Raw genomic sequence first — 16,588 nt, 5'->3', positions numbered from 1 at the left:
TGTCCTTGTAACATGCTGATGTGGCTACACAAAGTGAAATGCTAATGGAAAACACACATGCCTGCACACAGTGGTCTGTTATTGAAACTACATACGCAGGGGCATACTAGTGCGGCAGGCATCGACATGCTCACACACGGCGTGTGGTCAGTGTAGCAGACACCTGCGTGCACACAGTGATAGTGCAGCAGACACCTACGTGCGCACAGTGATAGTGCAGCAGACATCTGCGTGCGCACAGTGATAGTGCAGCAGACACCTGCGTGCGCACAGTGATAGTGCAGCAGACACCTGCGTGCGCACAGTGGTAGTGCAGAAGACACCTGCGTGCGCACAGTGATAGTGCAGCAGACACCTGCGTGCGCACAGTGATAGTGCAGCAGACACCTGCGTGCGCACAGTGATAGTGCAGCAGACACCTGCGTGCGCACAGTGATAGTGCAGCAGACACCTGCGTGCGCACAGTGATAGTGCAGCAGACACCTGCGTGCACACAGTGTTAGTGCAGCAGACACCAGTGTGCGCACAGTGATAGTGCAACAGACACCTGCGTGCGCACAGTGATAGTGCAGCAGGCACCTGTGTGCACACAGTGGTAGTGCAGCAGACACCTGCATGCGCACAGTAGAAGTGCAGCAGACACTTGCATGCGCACAGTAGAAGTGCAGCAGACACCTGCATGCGCGCAGTAGTAGTGCAGCAGGCACCTGTATGCGCACAGTTACACGCTAGTGCAGCAGGCACCTGTATGCACACAGCGGCAGGCTAGTGCAGCAGGCACTTGCATGCGCACAGTGGTAGTGCAGCAGACACCTGCATGCACACAGCGTGTGGTCAGTGCAGTAGACACCAACCTGCATAGAGCAGCATTTTTTAATGGAGTAGGCTTCTGTCGACAGACAGTGGCATGCTAGTGCAGTAGACGACTGCCTTTGAAATGCCCCGTTTAGTGCAGCAGACTGCATCACTTGTGCAAGGCACCCCTTGTGATCTACTTAGGTTTTAGTCATGTTTTCTACCATTTTAGTTATAAACCGATTTAGCATTTCCTGTGGGAAACGGCAACACTTGCACATCTTCGGAGTAGACACGGACCCCTATATCCCCTAAGAGGCAACCCCAGTGCCTGTTGTGTGTCTAAATATGTGTGTCCGTATAGAGCATTACATGGGTACATACCCAAATGTTGCTAAAGAGGAAGCAAAAATATTAAAAACATCACCTAGATGTCAAAATATGACTGATAGGGCTGCAAGATCATTAATCGGAGTTCTGCCAAAAATATTACAAGGGCATGCCAACGTGAAAACCACCAAACGAATGTGGCACCCGAGGCGAGCCAAAGATAACAAGGCATGTAAAATCGGTGCGCTGCGAGCAAAAGCGAGCTTCATCTGACACGGGCTGGCAGTGGACCTGACACCGAGGGGCACAGCCCTTGATCTGCTTGGCAGCGTTGGCACTTTTGGGGGGCCAGGGAGCAGGTGAAGTAGGGCGGCTGATGTGTGACCCGGACACTGCACAAAGGGCAAACGTGTTCGTCATTGCTATTGTGCTCGGCTCTGCCGGCGGGGTGGTGTCTTTATACAGGCTTAAAGTAGGTAAAATTATAATGCGGGGACCCCTTTCCGTGCAGGTATCGAATGTGGGGGGACAGAGTCAGACCAGCTTTCCCTGGCACGGCCTGTCCAGGTAGTGTGTGGTAACAGACCTGGGCCAGCAAACATATGCAGGAAGGAAGTGTGTGTCGGTGTGCCAACTCCCACCGGCGCATGCAGGCACTGTGTGGTGGTAGAGCTGCCACCCCATCTCTCCGTGCCTCCGGCCCTGCAGGTAGTGTGTGGTGCATTGCTGGGCAGGTTCCCACCGTGCCGCCGGCCGCGCAGGGCTCCTGAACGCAGTCCAAACGAGAACCATATGATGTCTTCAAAGAGGTCTCCTTCTCTCTCAGCCCCGCTCTGCAGAATGCAGCCCCACCCGCGCCAAACTAAATATATCACCTGCAGCTGTAACAGGCAATGCATGTTGCGAACTTGTAGCGAGTTGGTTGTTTTGGATTTCAGAGTCAGGGATCAGATGGAGAAATCATACAAATAGTTAGACGGATTCACGTTCAGCCCTTAAATGAGAGATCACACACAGTTTATAAGGGGCTCCTTCTCAGTTTTATATATTAAGAACTACAAAGGCGAACCAGAACTGCCTTGTTTCAAACACTGAGACAGCAACTGGAAAATAACCTTGTAATGCCACCACTTTTCTCTGGGGAGGGGATAAAGAAAGAAATCAAGAAGAAATGAGTGGTGCGCGTGCGCCACAGCAAGCGATTTGTTTTCAATTATCGCGCCCGTGTTTGGGCTCGATAAATAAAAACAGATGTGGCCTGTGCGGGTAACCGCAAGCAATAGGCCGTGGGCGGAGCAAAGGCGGGACATGCGGCCGCCTTTGCCCAATTGCATGCTGTCTTTTAGAAAGACGCACACAAAGCCCAATAGCCTGGGAGAAAAACATCACCACACACACAAGCGTGTGGTGAGCTTTCTAAAGCCCATTACTAAAAGTCGAGCAAGCAGCGCCTGCGCGCTACTCTACGCTCGACCTAAAAAGCACTGAAGCTATTGTCCACAATATCAGTGGGGCAATTGCCAACAAAAGGTCCGTGAATAATGGTCAGCTAAGGCTACCTGTAGGTGAGACCAAATAACATGGTCTGAAAAAGAGGAAAAAGCTCTACTATAAAAAAGAATTCCGGAACCAACCACTAGATGGTGGAATAATGCACAGCATGTGAATACACAAAAGATTCACGCAGCAAAACCTTGTTTGATGGTGGGATTAAGAGTAAATGTACGGCCTGCCATTCATTCTGCCAGCTGAGGTCCAATGGATTCAGGCTATCCTTGCTGATGAGGGGCGATGTCCCGAAACCGGTCCCAGGAAGGAGTACCTGGCTTGGCAGTTCCGGCTGGACATTTCCCATGAGGAACAGGGGTCAAGACTGATTTGCATATGGCTGGGTCTAAACTGGGGTGGCATGATGAGCAAAAGAATGGATTTATCCCAGATCTCTTGATTGGGGGTGAATGTTTGATTGGGGGTGAATGTTTGATTTGCTCTTCATTCCATCCATTGTTTGTGTTTCTTTTGCAGTCCAATACGAGCATTTCTAAATATAGTCAATGTTCTTGCTTCCAGTGAACAAAAATAAGTTCCCAGGTGATAGCATATAGTTTTTAACAGAATGCAAAGGTATATCTTGGGAACACATGTCAAATATACTGTAATGCAACAAGATTTTAAGATAATTTTTATCACTTACTTCCCAAGCTACAGCCACACATGTTGCATTCTTACAGCTAAGTAAAGGTCTTCCGCATTGATCAGGAGGACCAGGCGCTGTACAGATTTCTGCCGTCTCAGAATATGGTCCACACTGTAAAAATATTTCAGAAAGAACAATTAAACAAGGCAAAAAAAAAGTTCAAGTCTAGTTGACAATTTAGCAGTAATATTTTGCTTTTCCCAACTCTGAGGTTTTTGAAAAAAGTATATTACTTAGTTTTTTTGATGGAAACATTTACCCTACTTGAAGATCTTACACATTCATACACAGGGACACTAAGTCAGTTTGTTATGTCAGATCCACCTAATTGTACCCCTCTACAATTATTACGTCAAAAAGATCCATAAAGGACATAATAATCCTCATATAAGAGGAAGCAAGCGGGATATGGTGAATCTGCCAGTGGATCGATCAGTAAATGCACTATTGAAGGAAAGTAAGCAACTTGCTTTGCTAAAGTAGATTACTTCCTGCAGACCGCTTATTCTAGAAAAACTCCCATAGCAAAGCTCATGATGCTATAGGAGGGGCTGAGAGCCATAAATTAATCAAAGTCCAATCAGAACCCGATGAAGAAACAACCAAGCAACAGCCAGTTAAAAGTAAGCCTCATTCTTCTCAGCTGTTGGAACGAAAATCCCCTAGTTCACTTTGGTAAGCTATGCCAAACAGCCCTATTACGTTTTTCCTCTGTGAGGTTGACAATCATGCAAGTCCAGTGGAGTCTCTCCTTCTATTTTATGTTTTTAGCCAGCCTCAGAACTAGTCTCTAATGCCAGTGGTACATCCAATGTGTACCCTAATTTCAAGTGAGTGAGGTTATCACCATCCGTTCCAAGCTATATGGTTATTGACAGTGGCAGAAGGGTGATTTAACTCAGGGGTTAGACTGTCTACCGGCTCTCTACTGTCTAAGGCCTGTTCAGTTTCCAGGATGGGTCCTTTGTCTTCATCTCTGGGCATCAATGAAAGATGTCTGCTCCCTTTTTGTACTGGGTAAGTTAAGAATGGACTGATGAATGCTGGGTTGACTAGATTCCACATGTGTCTACTGCACATAATGGTGGTTTCCTTTGTGATAGGCTGGCGGTGTCTTCCTCAGACTGCAAATGCACTCCCCCTGTCGAGACACAGGCACAGTGGTGTGAAAATTGAACAAGTTACTTACCTTAGGTAATGCTCGATCTGGTGGTTACACTAACTACAGATTTCTCACCTTGTGAATATACCCAGGAACCAGACTGGATTCGCAAACTCAAAAGCAAAGCTCCTGCGTGCCGGTATGTGGTGTAGTGCAACTCCATGTAGACTCTATTCCGCTTTGGAAGTGAAAAATTGAGTTGCATAAAAGTGGCACCCATGCACGCAGATATTTCTTTCATAATGATTTTGTTGTGCCCCCAGACGTGGAGTCCATATGCGTTTGGAAAGAACAAATAGTTTCTTACCTGTAGGTGTAGTTTTGCAGCTTGAAGAATTTTCTGACTTTACATGGTGTGCATTATTCCCCCATCTAGTGGTTGGGTCCGGAATTTTCCAATCTTCGGTCTGGTTTTTTAGTCCTTTCCCTATTTTTTGTTGGGCTCCAGCAGATCTGCCTATTTGGTGCATCCTGTGATGTTGTGCCTCCTCCTTTGGAAGCTCTCACCTTTTGTTGCCATCTTTAAATATTTTCTTTACTTTTTTTTACTGTTACTTTTTTCTTCTTGGTGAAGGCAGGTAGCTCGCTTGTGAATTCAAAAAATTCTTCAAGCTGTAAAACTACACCTCCACTATTTGTTTTGCAGCATCAATATTTTCTGGAGTCACATCCTGTGCATAGATTATGTAGCGGTATTAGTCCAAGCGTGGTGGTTGGGTTGAAGATGGGTTTATATTTGAAAATAAATGTCTCAATATCTTCTGTTCAACCTGAGCTGCTTTATTAAATTTGTACCTCTATACAGTAATACTTTGTAAAAATATAAGTTGATGACCATGTGGCAGCTAAACAAATATTTTGGAATGGTGTGTTTGCTAGAAAGGCAATAGTTGCTCTTTTTTACCTTGTTGAGTGAGCCTTTGGCTTTGAAGATAATTTTTCTCCAGCTTTATTATTCCCAAATTGAATAGTCTCAGAGATCCATCTAGGCATTGTTTTTAGTCACTGGTTTGCTCATATTTGTATCTGGGTAGAAGACAGAGAGCTGGTTTGTTTTCCTGTATGTCTTCGGTTACTCCATATAGTACATTACTGCTTGTCGAGCATCTAATGTGTGAAGAGCTCTTTCAGCCTGTTCCTTTGGGTTTTGAAAGAAACTAGAAATTTCGAATATGTTACATTATGTGAAACTGTGAAACAACCTTAGGATGAAATTGTGGTTCTGTTCTCATTACATTTATATCCCTATGGATTTGCATATATGGCTCTTGAATTGTGAGCGCTTGCAATTCGCTCACCTTCCTTAGAGATCGTATGGCCACCAGGAATGCTGTTTTTAAAGTGAGCATCTTTTTTGAGACATTGTGCGAAGGCTCAAAGGGTTCTTTCATTAATGAGTTAATACTAGATTAAGGTTCCATGCAGGTGCTGGAACTTTCTTTGGGGAAGTGATCCTTTTGGCGCCAAGAATCTTCTGATAACTGGAGCTGTGAAGAAGCTTCTTTTTCATGCGCACTCTTGTGTAAGCTGCGACGGCAGATTAATGTACCTTTAACGAAGCATATGCTAGTTTATGGTCAATTAAATTAGATAAATATTTTAACATTGTCGACTCATTGTTGGTTTCCTTGCTTTTCTTCGAACTGTTAGAATTGTTTCTGAAAGATTTAAGTGGTCAAATTCTTCAGGAGTTATGTTGTTAAGCTCGGTGTCTCTGGTTCTGGATGAAATACCCTGATGACAGATCTAGATGAATTGGTAGTTTTTTAAGTTAAACTGTGCCATCTCAATTCAATCTGAGAACCATGTTTGATTTTCCTATTGTGGAGCAATTAAAATTAATGTTATGTTGCTTCTCTTGCATTTATGATGATCCTCCACAACAGTGGAATTGGGGGAAAGGCATAAGTATATGTCCCTGAGCAATCTATCGACAGGGCATTCCCTAGAGATTGATTGTGAGCCATTCTCAATACGAAGGTTCTGATTCAGTTCCCATTCGTGGGAGCAGGATGCCAGTCTGCCTAGCTTGTCTGCTTTCATGTTGTCCTTTCCTGGAAGATGAATTGCTAATAAATGTATTCTCTTTTGAATTGCCCAAGTCAAAATCTCCTATGCTAAACTTGATAACTGAAGGGATTGTGTTCCCCCGTTTGTTGATGTAAAACATTGTTGTTGTAATGCCTGTTGGAATCAATACTGTTTTCCCTAATAATATGTGCCCCTGAAAGGTTTTTAAGGCTAGGAAAACTATTTTTAGTTCTAGGATGTTGATATGAAAAATAGCATCCTTATCCTGCCATACTCTTCTGATTTTGAGTGAGTTCATATGTGCACCCCAGCCTAAATGTGAGGCGTCTGTTGTAATTGTTACTGATGGAGTTGGTTGTTGAAATCCCACACCTTGAGTTATGTTCGACTTGCTCCACCTTTTCATTTCCTTTAGAATTTCCTGCACGACAACCACTAGATCCTCCCAACTCCCAGTTGCTTGTGACCATTGCAATTGTAACCATCCCTGAATTGGTCTCACATGAAACCAGACATAAGGGATTAGTCGGATGCAAGATGCCATCTTGCCTAGGAATCTCCCCACCGTCCGCACTGTCAGAGCTTGCCTCTTCTGCTACAGGTGAGTTTGAGGAAAACTTAAGAAAAAGAGTAGATGAACAAATTACACACTATTGCCAATGAATCATGTTTATGCAGTGAGTTTGGTTGGGGCGAATTGAAGCCCCATTTCAATACGTTCACGTTAACTCTGGTGTCATTTAAGCAAGGCACTTCACCAAGCTGCACGCTAAAGAAACAATAACATTGGATAATCAGCACTAAAACCAGGAGTGCATCCCGTCACCATAAGGAATATGCTACTTACCAGTATGCATCTTTTCCTGGCATGTAGAGCTGCAGATCTATACACTGTGCATAGATCGCCATCTGGTGTTGGGCCCGGATGTTTGCAGTTTGTTTTTCCTCTTGGAAAGTCTTTGGAAGTCACGAGGTTGGTGACTCCTCCTTTGGTTCGTATTGCGCATGGGCTTCGGCTCCATCCTCAGATTGTTTTTCGCCAGCAGGGAAAGATGGAGCGTAGTAATAACAGTAAAGAAACCCATGTGTGTTGTATCTAAATAAGATAGACTGCAACGGATACAGGTAGCCGGGGAGGCGGGTGGGCGTGTATAGATCTGCAGCTCTACATGCCAAGAACAGATGCATACTGGTAAGTTGCATATTCCGTTTGAGGCATATGAGCTGCAATTATACACTGTGCATAGACTATATAGCAGTACCCAACCCTAGCGGCGACCACCAGCATCCGTTGCAGTTGTTTGGAACAGTGTTTTTAGTACAGCCTGGCCCACACTAGCTTGTTGCTTGGTTTGCACATCTACACAGTAATGTTTTGTGAAAGTGTGCGGTGTTGACCATGTCGCTGCTTTGCAGATGTCATCTAGTGGTATGTTTCCTAGAAAAGCCATAGAAGCCCCTATCTTCCTTGTAGAGTGGGCTTTAGGGGGAACAGATAGCGTTCGTTTTGCTTTGTGGTAGCAAATCTGTATGCATTTTACAATCCACCTAGCTATCCCTGATTTAGAAATAGGGTTGCCTTTATGTGGTGGAGAGAAAGACAAATAGCTGTTTGGTTTTTCTGAAAGGTTGTGTTCTTTGGATGTAGTAAAGTAAGGCCCTTTTAACATCCAGTGTGTGTAAAGCCCTTTCCGCAACGGTTTGGGGTTGTGAGAAAAAGACTGGTAATTCTACCGACTGGTTTAGATGGAAGGGAGAAATGACTTTGGGTAGAAATTTTGGGTTGGTGCGAAGTACAACCTTGTTCTGATGCATTTGAAGAAAAGGTTCCTGTATGGTGAGCGCTTGTATTTCACTAACCCTTCTAAGGGAAGTGATGGCCACTAGGAATGCTGTTTTCCATGTGAGAAATTGCAGCTCACATTTATGTAATGGTTCGAAAGGGGGTCCCATTAGCCTTGTGAGAACTATATTCAAGTTCCAGACAGGTGAGGGTGGTACCCTGGGTGGAATTACTCTTTTGAGGCCTTCCATAAAGGCTTTGATGGCAGGCTCCCTGAAAAGTGATAGGTGCTGCCTGTTCTGTAAGTAGGCAGCAATTGCTGCGAGGTGTAACCGAATGGATGTATATGCTAGGTTACACCTTTGTAGATGGAGCAAGTAACATATGATGTGCTGTATGGAAGCATTGAGGATTGATTGTGTTGTTGTGGCAGTAAACAACAAATCTTTTCCACTTTGCAGCATAGCATACCCTAGTAGTAGGGCGTCTAGCTTCCCTGATAATATTCATGCAATCAGGGGGAAGGTTAAGGTATCCGAATTCTAGGACCTCAGGAGCCAGATCGCAAGGTTGAGCTGAGCTGGGTCCGGGTGCCTGATCTCTCCATGGTTCTGGGTTAGGAGGCATGGTGAGAGGTGTAGCTTTTGGTGTGGTACTACCGAGAGTTCCATCAGTGTGGTGTACCACGGTTGTCTGGCACATGTTGGAGCTACTAGGATCAGTGTTAGGGAATGCTGTTGTAGCTTTCGCACCACTAATGGAATTAGTGGGAGAGGTGGAAAAGCGTATGCAAATTTGTTTGACCAGTTCATCCATATCGCATTGCCTTTGGACAATGGGTGTGGATATCTGGCGGCGAAGCTTGGGCATTTTTTGTTTTCATGGGTGGCGAATAGGTCTATGTGTGGGTGCCCCCACTTCTGAAAGAACGGGTGAAGAACCTGTGGGTGAATTTCCCATTCGTGAATCTGTTGCGTTTGTCTACTGAGCAGATCTGCCACGGTGTTTTGGACTCCTGGGACATGTTGGGCCAGGAGAAAGATTTTCTGTGGAATTGCCCATCTCCATATGCTCTGTGCTAATTGAGAGAGCTGTGGAGAGTGTGTGCCCCCCTGTTTTTGAATGTAGTACATGGCAGTCATGTTGTCTGTGCGAATGAGGACTGCCTTGCCTGAAATCTGCGTCTGGAAGGATTTTAGGGATAGGAAGATTGCCAGCAACTCCAAATGGTTGATGTGGAATAACGAATAGTTTCTTACCTGTCGGTGTAGTTTTGCAGCTTGAAGATCTTTCTGGATTCACTATGCTGTGCATTATTCTGCGATCTGGTGGTTGGGTCCGGATTCGTAGTCTTTCTTTTGTGTTTGTTTGGGGTTTTTTTGTAGCCCAGGTGGGTGTCGACGTCCCACCATTTGGTGCACCGATCGTGACGTCGTCGTGCTTCCTGCGGAAGTCCCACCTTTGGGGCGCCATCTTCGGGTTCTTTTTTCCCCTTCTCTTTTTTTTTTTTTTTTTTTTTTTTTTAACCTTAGGCGTTCTCTTAATTTTCCTTTTCCAATTTCTTTTAGTATTCCAATTATTCTATTCTTCCATGTCCTTCCACCTCTTCCTCCATCCTCATCTTCCTAGCGGAGGTGGGTGGGTTCGCTAGTGAATCCAGAAAGATCTTCAAGCTGCAAAACTACACCGACAGGAAAGAAACTATTTGTTTTGCAGTGTGAATCTTTCTGGATTCACTATGCTGTGCATAGACTTTGTAGCGGTTTGTTATCTTTGCGGCGGCTGGGTGGTAGATGAGTGTTGGCTGTTGAATATGTGTTGAAGCACCTTCTGTCCTACTTGTGCTTCCTTGTTCATCTGAACGTCCACGCAATAGTGCTTAGTGAAAGTGTGCACTGAAGCCCATGTTGCCGCCAGGCATATGTCCTGAATGGGCGTATTTGCCAGAAAGTCAATAGTTGCTCCCCTCTTCCTTGTGGAGTGGGCTCGTGGCCCCTCCGATAGCTCCTGCCCTGCTTGTTTGTGGCAGAATTGTATTGTCAGTGCAATCCATCATGCAATGGTGGCTTTTGTCACGGGTCTACCCAGAAAACTAGTTGCAAAGGAGACAAAGAGCTGCTTGGTCTTCCTGTGCTCTTTGGTCCTCTCAATGTAGTGCATCACTGCCCTTCTAGCGCCCAGAGTGTGCAGTGCCCTTTCTGCGCTTGTCGTGGGGTTTTGAAAGAAACTCGGTATCTGACTTGTCTGGTTCATATGGAATGCCGACACCACCTTAGGCATGAAGTGTGGGTCCGTTCTTAGAACCACCCTGTCCTTGTGCATCTGGATGTAGGGCTCTTGCAGTGTCAGTGCTTGCAGCTCGCTCACTCTGCGCAGCGAGGTTATCGCTACCAGGAAGGCTGTTTTCATTGTCAGCATTTGCAGCGTGGCCTTGTGGATGGGTTCAAACGGCTCCTTCATAAGCTTGGTTAGGACCACGTTGAGGTTCCATGCCGGCGGTGGCATCCTCTTTGGAGGCGCAATTCTTTTCGCCCCTTCCAGGAATCTCTTTACTACCGGTGACGTAAAGAGACTTCCTCCTCTCTCCCCTCGTGTGTAAGCTACGATTGCCGCCAGGTGTACCCTTAGGGAGGATGAGCATAGATTACTTTTTAGTAGGTGTGTGAGATATCTAAGCACCGTTGACTCTGTTGTCATTTTATTCAGTAGTTTATTTCTGCTGCACCATATTGTGAACCTTTTCCATTTCTCCCCATAGCATTTTCGTGTTGTAGGTCTCCTTGCCTCCCGCAGCACTTGCATAGTGCTTTGAGGTAGGTTCAGGTGCGCAAACTCTAAGTCTTCAGGAGCCATGCCGCCAGGCTGAGGCTCTCTGGTTCTGGGTGCAGGACCTCTCCGTTCTGCATGGAGAGCAGGTCCTTTCTTCTTGTGAATTTGTGAGGAGTGCCTTGTGCCATTTCCACTATTTGAGAGAACCAAGTTTGCCTTGCCCACTGTGGTGCCACTAGGATCAGTGTCATTTTGCTGGTCCTGCACTTGTCGAGCACCCTGTGTAACCGCGGTATCGGTGGAAAAGCGTAGGCAAATGTCTTTGACCAACTTATCCATAGGGCATTCCCTTGCGATTGCTGTTCTGGTTGTCTGGATGCGAAGTTTTGGCATTTTACATTCAGGCGTGTTGCAAACAGGTCTATTGTCGGTGTTCCCCACCTTTGGAATAGCCTCTGTGTTTCCTGTCCATTGAGCTCCCACTGGTGGGATGCCGATGTCTGTCTGCTGAGCCAGTCTGCCTCCACATTGTCCTTCCCTGGTAGGTGTATGGCCAGCAGGTCTATCTTGAGTGGGATGGCCCATCTCCAAATCTCCTGTGCCAGAGTGGAAAGGGGGAACGATTGTGTCCCTCCCTGCTTGTTGATATAGAACATGGTAGTGGTATTGTCCCGTCTGTATCAACACTTTCTGGTTGTATAGCTGTTTCTGGGCTAGCAGGACAGTCTTCAATTCCAGGTAATTGATGTGTCTGACCGCATCTGCCGGAGTCCACAGACCCCTCACCCTGAGTTTGTTCATGTGTGCTCCCCATCCTATTTGTGATGCGTCCGTGGTAATGGTCACAGTTTGGTTTGGTGGTTTCAAGGTCTTTCCTGTAGTTAAGTTCTCCCTGTTCCACCATGTTATCTCCTCCTGCACTGCGTGCGTAACAACCACTAGATCCTCCCAACTCACGCTTGCTTGTGACCATTGCTGTTGCAGCCATTCTTGGAATGGTCTCATGTGAAGCCGTACATTGGGGACTAGGTGGATGCATGACGCCATCATCCCCATGATCTTGCTCACTGTCAGAACTCGCCCCTTCTGGTAGAGACGTGTCTCGTTCAGCAGGGCTATTGTTCTTCTGTCGCTGGGCATCACCGTTCCGTCTATGGTGTTGATCGTCGCCCCCAGGAAGATCTTCACCTGCTCTGGTTCTATCGATGACTTCCCCCAGTGTATCGAGAACCCCAGGTTTGTTAGTGTTCTTGTCACCCGTTCTGCGTGCTCCTCGCACTTTTCGCGAGTGTTTGGTAAGGGTACACATGAATCCCTTCCCTTCGTAGGTACGCTGCTACAAGGCATGTTGTGAAGACCCTTGGGGCTGACTTTAGGCCGAATGCCAGGGTTGTAAACTGATAATGATCCTGGTTGATGCTGAACCTTAGCAGGTTTTTGTGACGCCTGTTCATTGGGATGTGCAGGTAGGCGTCCTTGAGGTCCACGGTGGACATGAAGTCTCCGCCTCGTATTTGGGGTAGCACTTCTTGTAGTGATGTCATTTTGAATTTTTGCGTCTTTATGAATTTGTTTAGGAACCTTAGGTCCAGGATGGGTCTTAGGGATTCGTCCACCTTTGGTACAAGGAAGTAGTTTGAGTACACCCCCTTGTTCCTTTCTCTGCGTGGCACTAGTTCTATGGCCTTCTTTTCCAGTAGTTGAAGTGTCTCCTCCCCGAGTTGAGCGAGCTCCTAACCTGAGCGCTGTCTTCTCTTTGGTTTCTTGTTTGGAGGCCTTTTCTCTAACTCTATGCAGTATCCGTGCTGTATGACGTTGAGAACCCATTTGTCTGAGGTTATTTATTGCCATTGTTGAAGGTAGAGGCCCAGTCTTCCGCCTACCGGTGTTGCATGCTCGTAGGCGCTTGTTTTGTGTAACCCCCTTGGTGTTCTTACATTGCGCTTCACCCTTCGGGGTATGCTGTGGGTGAGCGTCCTTTTGTGTGTGTAGTCACTTAGATGAGGGTTGGTCTCCCCCTCTCCTCCTTTGGCCACGTCCGTTTCCTCTCCCTCGAAAGGACTGGCCTCGAGGCTGGTACTGCCAGTTCTGCTTCTGCTGTCCCTGCTGGCTGTGACTGTCACCCTGCTGCCCGTGCTGGAATGTCTGGTGCGACGTACCCTGCTGGCTTCCTCCCCTTCCGTAGGGTCTCCGATTTGGGGTGCCTCTTCGCATTCCTCTGAATTGCAGGGCTCCCATGGATCTTGCGGTCTCATTTTCCTTTTTCAGCTGGGTGAGCTTCTCTTCCACCATTTCTCCGAACAGCGTTTCACCGTTGAAAGGGGTGTTAAGTATGTTATTCTGGACTTCCTGCTTGAATCCAGAAATTCTGAGCCAAGCCTGTCTCCTTTCCGTGATCCCTATGGCCATCAGTCTGCTCGAAGTTTCCGCCCCGTCCAATGCAGTCTTGATGCATGAGTTGGCGATATTCTTCCCTTTCTCCACTAGATGGGAAGCTCTTTGACGGTACTCTTCTGGGAGATGCTTGACTAGTTCCCCCATCTCATCCCAGTGCTGGTACTGGTGCCTGTTCAGTAGCGCGTTTGAGTTTGCCATGCACCAGTGCATTGCGGCGTTTCTTTCTACCTTCCTTCCAGTGAGGTCCATCCTTCTGCTCTCCTTATCAGGAGGTGGCCCCGAGGTCGCCGGCACATTGGCTCTTTTCCTGGCCGTGGAAGCAATGATGGAATCTGCCGTGACCGATCCCTTGATGTAAGGAGGCTCCTGCGAGGAGTGCTTGTACTTCTTTTCCGTTCTGGGTGTGATGGACCGGCATGTTCCCGGGTCCTTAAACGCCTCCTTCCCTTGGTTCATCACGTTTTGGAGCATGGGGAGGAACTGGCTCCTCGTCTGGATGGAGAGCAGAGTTTCGAGTAGAAAGTCTGCTTTCGGCTTCTCCTCGTCCAATTTCACACCAAAGGCTGCTGCAGCACTCTTGACGACCAAGTTGTACGCCCCGATGTCGTCAGGCGGCGAAGGCCTCGAAGGATACGAGTCCACGGGCTCTTCGGGGTTTTCGGTGTCGATGTCCTGCCATTCCAGCTCCTGACTCGTCGACGGCGCCGAGCCGTAGAACGACTGCTGATTCTCATTATCATCTTCTCCCTCATAGTAGGTGCCTTCCTCCTCCTCTTCAGGACTTCTTGACTGCTCTTTGGCGTCGAAAACCCCTTCTTCCTCGATCTCCACGACCTCCGTCGACGGGACAGTTGGGATTTTGAATTGTTTCATTCGTTCGTCGAACTCCTTCTTCCTCTGAAGGATGCTCTCCATCTCCGCCTCAAGCCTTCTCTTTTTCTTCTCCATGCTTGAGATGTGCTCGGCGTCGACCACAGGTCTCTTCGACGGAGCTTGCGTCGACGCGGCCTTGTCTTTCGTCGCCGAACGTCCCACCTTGTGGGTCTGTTTCGACGAACTCTGCCTCTCGGTGGTCTTCGGCACCTGGGAGTCCTTCTCGAAGGATGCGCTCGGCCTTTTGTCCTTTGAACCACCGGCGGACGTGGAAATCTTCGGCGCCGGTGTTTCCTTCGAGGACTTTGACTCATTTTTCCGAGAGTCACCATCCGATTTTCGGGGCTCTTTCGGTGGTTTTGTACTCGACATGTCTCTTACCTCGTCAGGCATTTTCTTATCAGTCTCTGCGACCGTGAAGACATCAGGTCCCTCGGCGATGTTGTCTTCATCGTCGGTTGATAGGCCCAGATCGTACAGCGACGGGGCCTTACCCTTGCCTTCCATGCTGAAGTTGGCTCTCCTCTGATGTTCTCTCACCCGGAGAGTCTTCGGCGCGAAGGCGGAACAGGCGTTGCAGTCCTTGCTCACGTGGTCGAACGGCAGGCAAAGGTTGCAGACCGGGTGTTGGTCCTTTTGTGCGAACTTGTGGTGGCAGTTAGGGCAGAACTTAAATGGTGTCTTGTTCATTGCGCTCAGAGCCTCTGAGTGCGCATTTTCCACACCGAACCCAGCACCAAAGCCTTCGGTGTCGAAACCTACCCTTTCGGTGCCGACCAAACATCATAAGGCCCTCGGCACCGACACTCCCGTGCCGAAGCCTTCTTCGGCACCGACCGAAAAATCAGAGGTCCCAAAGTAGCACGGCTTAGACAAACCTAAAGCCGTCGGCCCTGAAAACTTCGGCGCTGACCGAACAACCAGTGTCGCAAGGACTCTTCACACCGGATCCTCTGCAAAAGACACTTACCAAGGAACCAAAAACTGGACATTTGACACTGTCTTCAAAAGAGACACTTGGACAAACCAGCTCCACCTCCACCTCCAAAGAGGAAGGACACTGCTACCTCCCCTTTCAGGGTGCCTTCCCCACCTCCTCCACCTCCTCCACCCTCCCCACCTCCACCTGTGCGTCGAAGAATTCGAGGATCCCCTCCTTCTTCGTCGTCTCGGCTGTAATACCTTTCTCTCTGTAGTCTTCTAAAGGTTCTCCTTCGATGAAACTCGCGTATTTTCCTTCTTCCTTCGTCTAAAACTCTGGAGCTTCTCGATGACGATCCAGAACATCCAGACCCAACGGTGGAAAAAAGAATCTGAAGATGGCGCCAAAGGTGGGACTTCCGCAGGAAGCATGACGACGTCACGAGAGGTGCACCAAATGGTGGGACGTCGACGCCCACCTGGGGTACAAAAAAATTAAAAAAAACACCAAAAGAAAGACTACGAATCAGGACCCAACCACCAGATCGCGGAATAATGCACAGCATAGTGAATCCAGAAAGATTCCCGCTGCAAAATTTCTGTTGCGGCATCCATGTGCCCTGTACTGTGAGATGTAACAGATGAGCTCCCCAGCCGGAGAGCGATGCGTCTGTCAGGTTTGTGGTGTTCCACCATTGCAGAGAGCGAAAGGTGCGACCGTCTACCAACACCAGATCTGTCAGTTGCCCCAGGGCCTGGTCCCACTGGCGCGCTAAACGACGCATGGGGCACTATAAAAATGCAAGAGGCCATCATCCCTATCAGTTGCATAAACACTCTTGCTGGGAGAGAGTGTTGAAATATGAATTTCTGACGCAGAGCCTGTATGTTTGCAATCCTGGCAGGATTGGGATAGGCTATGGCTTTTGAGGTGTCTATGGTAGCACCGAGGTATTGTTTTATGTGTGATGGTACCAGGTGGGACTTTTGGTGGTTCACTGTGAAGCCTAGCTGGTGGAGCAGTTGGATTGTAGCGGCGATGTGTTGCACACATTGTTCGTAGGACGTGGCTTTTATTAGCCAGTCGTCCAAGTATGGGAAGACGTAAATGTGCTGTCTTCTGAGGTGTGCAGCCACTACTGCTAGGCACTTGGTGAATACCCTTGGTGCTGTTGTTACACCGAACGGGAGCACCTTGAACTGGTAGTGTTGCCCGTCCACCACAAATCTGAGGTACTTTCTGTGAGCCTGGTGTACTGGGATGTGAAAGTATGCGTCTTTCAAGTCCAGAGTGGTGAGGAAGTCGTTCTGGGAGAGGAGTGGAAGAACC

The 16,588-nt window shown here is 47.7% G+C and overlaps 1 protein-coding gene across 1 annotated transcript in view; it reads right to left on the bottom strand.

The window, feature by feature from the left end:
- The window catches only part of LOC146829211 (fibronectin type-III domain-containing protein 3a-like), a 608,949-nt gene that overhangs the window by 277,293 nt on the left and 315,068 nt on the right, over positions 1-16,588 (bottom strand). The window contains exon 21 of the mRNA XM_085607850.1: positions 3,320-3,433. Coding sequence (XP_085463976.1) covers positions 3,320-3,433 — 114 coding nt within the window. The remainder of the gene's footprint in view (positions 1-3,319; positions 3,434-16,588) is intronic.

The sequence above is a fragment of the Triturus cristatus genome, chromosome 5_2, assembly GCF_964204655.1.
Source record: "Triturus cristatus chromosome 5_2, aTriCri1.1, whole genome shotgun sequence".
NCBI lineage: Eukaryota > Metazoa > Chordata > Amphibia > Caudata > Salamandridae > Triturus > Triturus cristatus.
This window is presented reverse-complemented; position numbering and strand designations above follow the sequence as displayed.